The sequence below is a fragment of the Apium graveolens genome, chromosome 6 (assembly GCF_009905375.1).
Source record: "Apium graveolens cultivar Ventura chromosome 6, ASM990537v1, whole genome shotgun sequence".
Lineage (NCBI taxonomy): Eukaryota > Viridiplantae > Streptophyta > Magnoliopsida > Apiales > Apiaceae > Apium > Apium graveolens.
Window position 1 is genome coordinate 34,860,690 of NC_133652.1, and position 7,467 is coordinate 34,868,156.

General features: G+C 31.7%; 1 protein-coding gene across 1 annotated transcript; it reads left to right on the forward strand.

The window, feature by feature from the left end:
* The first annotated feature begins 783 nt into the window (after positions 1 to 783).
* LOC141664887 (F-box/FBD/LRR-repeat protein At1g13570-like) lies at positions 784 to 7,176 on the forward strand. The gene is made up of 4 exons (XM_074470845.1): positions 784 to 1,491; positions 1,633 to 1,788; positions 6,248 to 6,334; positions 6,916 to 7,176. The coding sequence occupies exons 1-4, from the start codon at positions 784 to 786 to the stop codon at positions 7,174 to 7,176; spliced, it is 1,212 nt and encodes a 403-aa protein (XP_074326946.1).
* Positions 7,177 to 7,467: the final 291 nt, after the last annotated feature.

The following is a 7,467-nucleotide window of genomic DNA, read 5'->3' on the forward strand; positions in this document are numbered from 1 at the left end:
TTCTAAGTCTTGATCAACAAACAAATTGTTGGCTCAAAACTCCTAATTACAAACTCAATTAAAACTTTTAGATGTTATTATTTTAAATCTTAAAAAAGAAAGATATACGAAAAACTATTGTCATAACTCTTTTTAATGCAATCATAACAAAAAATATCCAAAATTAAGAAAGTAATTCTTTTTGGGACTAAAACACATGTGTTTACATTTTTTTAAAAGAAAAAATATGTCGCATGTAACACGTGATATTCATGCATTAATTGAAATTTGGCCGGTACATGAACACATTCGTATTCATGTATTTAAATATTAAAAATTCAAAGATATGCACATGACCTCAATGTTGGGAGAGCTCTCTTAACCACCAGTCGAGGGCGTTTTCTAATAGGTAATAAACATAATCGTAAATAATGTTCCTCATGACCTTCTTTTTGTTTGAATTGAGCCAAAGGGCAATTTGGATTATGTATACTGATCTTCTCATTTGAATGTTAAATTAGATCAGCTTTATATGAAAAAATTTTGTGTCTTCCGAATCGGATACGAAGATATGTAACTACATATTACTTCATAATTTTCAACTTCAGTATTTCTTTTACAGTTTTGATGCATATATTTTTTTCTTAGTATTAACTAACAGTAGGCCGACCATGCCTCATTTTGGCCATCATTTATTCGACAAACTGTATTTTCAAACATTTTGTAACATTCTACTACTGACAACATGTTATAATTGGTTTGGACTCCAAACTAAACATTTATATGTTTTCCCAGGGATATAATATGGACGAATGCACAAGGATAGATTTTATAAGTAATCTGCCTCATGATATCATTGAAATCATCCTAACAAAACTCCCAATAGGGGATGCTGTAAGAACCTGTGTTCTGTCAACCAAGTGGAGGTATCGATGGGCTACCATGACACAACTCGTGTTTGATGACAGTTGTGTGTGTGCTTCTAATGGAAGTACTTTGAATGAGGAAAAACTATGTAACTTTATTTTGCGGTGTCTTTTTCTTCATGATGGGCATATTAATAAGTTCGTGATATCTTCTTGGTACTTGGATATAAATCCCGAGCTGGATCAATTCCTACTATTCCTGTCAAGGAAAGACGTTAAAGAGTTAGTTCTTAATAGACGTGTCCTCGAGCCATTCCTGCGTACACCTTCTGCTATATTTTCTTGTCAGCAACTAACTAGCTTGACCCTTCGCGGTTTTGAGGTGAAAACTCCTTTAACATTTCGAGGATTTCCATTTTTGAAGTACCTTAGCCTAGAATATGACATTATTACTCGTGAGGTTGTTGAAAACCTTATTTCAGGCTGTCCTCTTCTTGAGAAGTTTATATTTGCAAATTTTGAACATATAGCTTTAAAAGTCCATGCCCCAAATCTGAAGCATCTTTTTCTGGATGGGAACTTTGAACACATATATCTTGACCATGCTCCACTTCTGGTTGCTATAATTATAGAAATCGATACAGAGGTAATATGGTGAATGTGTTTCCAGACTTAATAATTAATAGACATAAAATAGGTGTTTTTAATTTATGTTCTCTAACTTTCGGTTTCATTAAGTTTACAAAGGCTTGCACTATTTTTATACATTTTGTGTGTTGTGCCTCAGTCTTCGGAAGGTAACAACCTTGTGACGGTTCCAGTTACATATCACTGCCTCAAGTTTATTGAACTAAAACTCGTAAATTTTAAAGAGAGGAATGAAGCGCTATATGTTCTTCACTTGATTTTGCAGTCCCCTAATCTACAAGAACTTCAAATCTCAGTAAGTCACTTGTCCTATAATAATCTTTGCGCCTTTACCTGTCCGTCATTATGTTCTGTATTTGTTTATTGTTCTTATAGCAGCTCGCCTGGAGTCACTGCATATCCTATAATCCTTTTTTTGGTTGATTATCCTATGAATTTATAATCCCTTATAACCACATAGACTACAAACAGTCCAATTGTTTGTTTAATTATTGATTTATCCAGTGATGCTAATTCTCATTTATTGACACAGTCTATACCATTCGAATATGCATACTTTAAAGCTGCTGATTTGGACTTTTGGGAGAAAAAATGCCCTGCTGATTTTATTTTGAAACACCTTAAATTAGTAAAGTTATCGGGTGTTTCTAACAAGAAAGACTTGCAATTCATCAAATTTATGTTGGGACGTTCTCCGATTCTTGAGATGATGAGGATTTCATATAATGTTAGAAACAAAGATTACAGAAGAAAAAAGCTGAATATAGAAAATGAAGTTCGGAAGTTTCAACCAGCTTCTTCGAAAGTTGATATAAAATTCTTTAAGTCTTCATCTTAAATAATGTCTAGTGCCTTACCCTTTTCCCTTCATTTTAATCTGTTTATTTGGTCAGCTTTGAGGTGTATTTGAATAAAAAATCTACGGAATAAAACAATCAGATTTTGGAGATGTACACTTTTGTTCATTTCACAACTGAGGTCCATTCCTCAATTACAACCAAAGGAGTATTTCTCTCTATTAGCTTATTTTGTGTTGGTTTTTTTTTTGAATTATTATTTTGTGTTGGTTATCAAATATTTCACTACAGTAAAAGCGGCTAAAATCAACTGGAAAAATCCGGTTGAATTTAGAATAATTTCAATCGGAAGCGGTTGATTTTAATATAAATTCAACCGGAACCTTTCCGTTGAACATAAGGCCGTTGAAATTAGCAATCCGGTTGAATTTAAGTTTATATTCAACCGTTTCCCGTTGATTTTAGTGAGACTTATTTCAACCATCTCTAGTTGAAAATAAATTTAGTAATTTCAAAAAATTTGAACTTCAAAATTTAAATTTCACCCTGAAAAAAAATTCCCGCCAATGATGGTAAAATCAATTGAAAATCGTTGAATTTTAATTTTTTAAAATCAACCACTTTTCGTTGATTATATTATCTTACCATGTGTCTGTATATTATATTCAACCAAATCTTGTTAGATTTAGTCCTCCCAAAAACAACCAAATGTAATTGATAATTTTTAGGCCCCGTGTGTTAAATTCAACTAGATCATGTTGAAGTTGCTTAACCATATACTACATCATATAATTTTTTTGCAGTTGATGTCTGTACAATTCTAATATATACATAAGACATGATTATTACCGCAACAAAAATCATCAAGAAATAGGTCCAAAATTAAATCCATACATATTACCAAATCATACATAATGTTGGATTAGCTCGATACCTTCCATGTCTAGATTAAAATAAGTACTAAAATTTTTTAAACAAAAGAAAATGTTTTAAAAATGGTTGAAAATAAGGCTTAGGTGGCTTGTAAATAAATGCGTCACCGATTCATTGAGCCTTTTGCTATTATTAGTTAGAATAAAGTTTAAAATATATTTCTTGGTTTCTTGATGACTTTAAAAATAAATGGAATAATTTTTTATATTTAAATAGTAACACGGACCTTAAAAAATTTTACTTTTTTATAAAATCAAGTCTTTGTTACTATTTAGGGGACATATGCATAATTAACTCCATACTAATTTTTTATGAATTTATAAAAATTATTAAATACTTGTTATTTTTTTATTAAAGGAGTTGACTAAGTAGTTGAATACAAATTCATAATTCTAAAGGTTACTAGTTTTATTGTTAGTATTGGCTCATATAATTTTAAACTGTACATTTAGATGTCTTTTTTATCATACATTGCTTTTAGAATTTAATATATAGTTATTTGTCATTTCTTATAAAAATCAGCATTTTTATTAAAAACAACCACATTCTGTTGTTTTTATAACCCAAAAATAAAGTACAGGGAAGACTCTCGCAAATATAAATTCAACCGGATTTAGTATTGGTTGAATTTACAATTTGGTGGGAAATTTTCCGCTTAAATGAAAAGAGACTTATACAAATTCAACCAGAAACGGTTGAATTTATTTCAGTTGAATTTAATCGGTTGAAATTATTTTTTGGAGGGAAGTTTCCCGCTTAAACGAAAAGAGCTTTATACAAATTCAACTAGAAACTGTTGAATTTATTTCGGTTGAATTTAAACGGTTGATTTTATCTTTTCGGAGGGAAGTTTCCCGCTTTCTGAAATAATTGTTTGTCCAAAATCAACCGGATACAGTTGAATTTGACATCGGTTGATTTTATTCGGTTGAATTTAGTGTCAGTTGAATTTGTCCGATTGAAATTAAGTTTGGGTCAAAGCTCATATCATCTTGACTGCGTATTCAACTGGATCCAGTTGATTTTACGGCCGGTTAAATTTAATCGGTTGAATTTAGGATGTAAATATCCCATGTAATCTGGGAATGTAACTCCTTGGTGTATACATAAAAGGGAATGACAATCACTAAAAGAAATTAATAATTAGCGAAGATTAGGAAAAAATAATTACCTTAATATATTGCAAATAAATCTTCTGTGTGATTCTTTAATATTTGATAGTTAATGTTGATGAAAATCGGGAAGAAACCGTTCATCATATAGTTCAGATCTGAGATGTGAAAAAAAGAAAAAGAAATGAGCAGAATCAACTTTGAAAACAAATTTTGGGCAGTAAAGAAGGTAGTTTGAGAAAGTAGATTAATAACATTAAATTGAAATACAACAGATATAAATTTTAACCGAAAATAGTAATTATATACTGAGTAAAGTTCTATGGAGTCCACCTTTAATTGGAGTTCTCGGAGTCCATATATGTTCTGCAAGTAAAATATAGCTTAAAATATTGCAAAACATATTATTTTTCGACAAACATCACTATTCTATCAAAAATCTTGTAGATTGCATACATTTTACAAGCAGAACATTGCAAAAATATATATTCTACAAAACATGTTTAGTTTGCAGAACATAAATGTTCATGTTGCAGAACATACATATTGTACCGTAAATATATGAGATTTGCATGATTTTGTTGAAGTTATGCTATTTGTGTAACATGTTTTGCAAAATAACACGTTTTACAATATATTTTATTTGCAGAACGTAGATGGACTCCGAGGACTCCGATAAAAAGGTGGACTCCATAGAACTCAGCCCATGATATACTAACTGAACATAGTTTATGAATTCTGTTAGTATACTAACTGAACATACTTTACGGTTTCCGTTACTAACCGGTTACTATTCCGTTATTAGTTCGTAGATAAAAATATGATACAAATTCATTAGCATTTTATTGGTAGATTTGGGGGCATTTTTAGTGCCTATATTCCCAATTAAAACATCCATTAATAAAATATCAGTCAGTATTATGTTGGGCTTCCTTTATTGTTATGTTGACCTTTATAAATTTTGATTTTGGTCATGAATTTGTTAGTAACTAGTTTATAACCCGTGCTTTGCACACAGGTATTTCAAAAATTATTTAATAACATAAATAAATAAATTTATAATTAAAATTGAATAATATAATTTTGAAAGATTAAGTCATCTATATAATAAGTGTATTGCATCTGCATATTATGATAAATTTATTTAAGAACTATTTTCGTTACATAAGTTATTTTTATATTATATTTTTTATGAAATTATGTCTATAAATAGATCTGTCAAAATTTAAAATTTACTTCAAATTTGTATTAAAAACTTATCATAAGTAATATAATTCATATTTAAAATTGTATTACAAAGTTTCTATAATTAAAATGGGTCATAATAAATATATGAATCTTTTATAAAACTAATATGGATACCAAACCTAAAAATGGATAGTCCACTAGGTCAAATTATAGTTAAAAATTATATCCGAACCAAAATATAGATATCAAACTTTAGAAAAGGGTTATCCAGTAATTAATAATATATAGATTGCTGACATATTATCTGTTATTAAATTTTAGGAAAATATTTGGTATACAGAATGGATGGTGTACAAAATTTTGCAGATAATGATAATTGAAATGACCCCAGTATTTACATAAACAAACCCCATATCATATATCATCTTTATGTACAAATATTTTATACAAAATTATGCCACTACTCTAAATTTCATTGGTCATAGCCAAGTTCTTTTCTCTCTAAACGTTTTTTTTGCTTTCTCTCTTCAGCTTCCTTTCTCCCCTAATCTTCATGGCACCCAATAATGTCGACAAAAACAACAGTTTTTCTTTTCACCCAGCTCTGTCTGTTACAAACATCCGTAATCTCATTCCCCTCGTCTTTGACATGAAAAAGGTCCAGTACAATTCTCGGGCTTCCCTTTTTTGTAATACTGCAATAGCATACAATGTCTTGGATCAGATTGAGGCAAATGCAACTCGTCCCACTGATGGTGATGATGCATTATGGTCTCGTCTCGATGCGATTGTCTTACAATGGATATATATGGTACCGTGTCGACTGATCTTCTCTATAACATTCTTGTTGAGGATTCAACTGCTATGATAGCTTAGACTTCTCTAAAAATTTGCTCCAAGATAACAAAAGCACACGGGCAGTCCACCTTGAAAATCAATTCACTGGTACCACTCTGGATAATTTTTAATGTACATGAGCATACTGTCAAGCCGTCAAATCAATTGCGGATGAGCTCAGTAGTATTGGCAATACGGTATCTGATTAACGCTTGGTCCTTCAACTGGTTAGTGGTTTAAATAATGATTATGATATGGTTGGCAGTATTATTCAACAATCCTCTCCTCTTCCATCATTCACAAAGGTCAGGTCAATGCTCGCTCCAGAGGAAACATGCCGCAATAAAAGGGCCCAAGTTGAAGATGGTTACATCTCCAACCATTCTTCTTGCTCCTGCGGTTGATAGTGCTACAGAATCCATTTCATATCCGAACTACCACAACCTGCAGAATCACAATCGTGGATGATGCGATGGACGTAATAATCGCAGTAAAGGTCGTATCAATCACGGATTTCGTAAACATGAGGGTGGTAAGACCTATAACTATAAGCAGCAACAACAATATCAATGGGCACCTCGGTCTCCACAATCAATGCCAGTTGCACCTCAGCCCCGCTTTACTGGCATATTAGGCCCAGCACCGAGACAGCCTCAGATTCAAAGTCAGCAGGCATTTGTAGCTCCAACAACTAATCTGCCCGGTTTCTTTAGTGCTATGACTCTCCAACAACTTGATGAGAATTGGTACATGGATTTTGGAGCATCATTTCACCTTATGAACAATCCAGGTACACTCTCCGTCTCTTTGGCATAATCGATTGGGTGGGTCATCCCGGTCCAGCAGTCTTTAGTGCTTTGAAAAATATGCAGTTTATTTCTTGTAATAAGGAGAGTACCTTCAGTATTTGCCATTCTTGTCAATTAGGTAAACACTGTCGTCTTCCCCTTTATGCTTCAAATAATTTTAGTATTTTACTTGTACACCATTTGACATTGTGCATAGTGATATTTGGACATCCCCTGTTTTAAGTCCATCCGGTATGTGCTTACTTATAACTTTTTGATAATTATTTAAACTAGATTAAATCCATGCCATGCACCGATT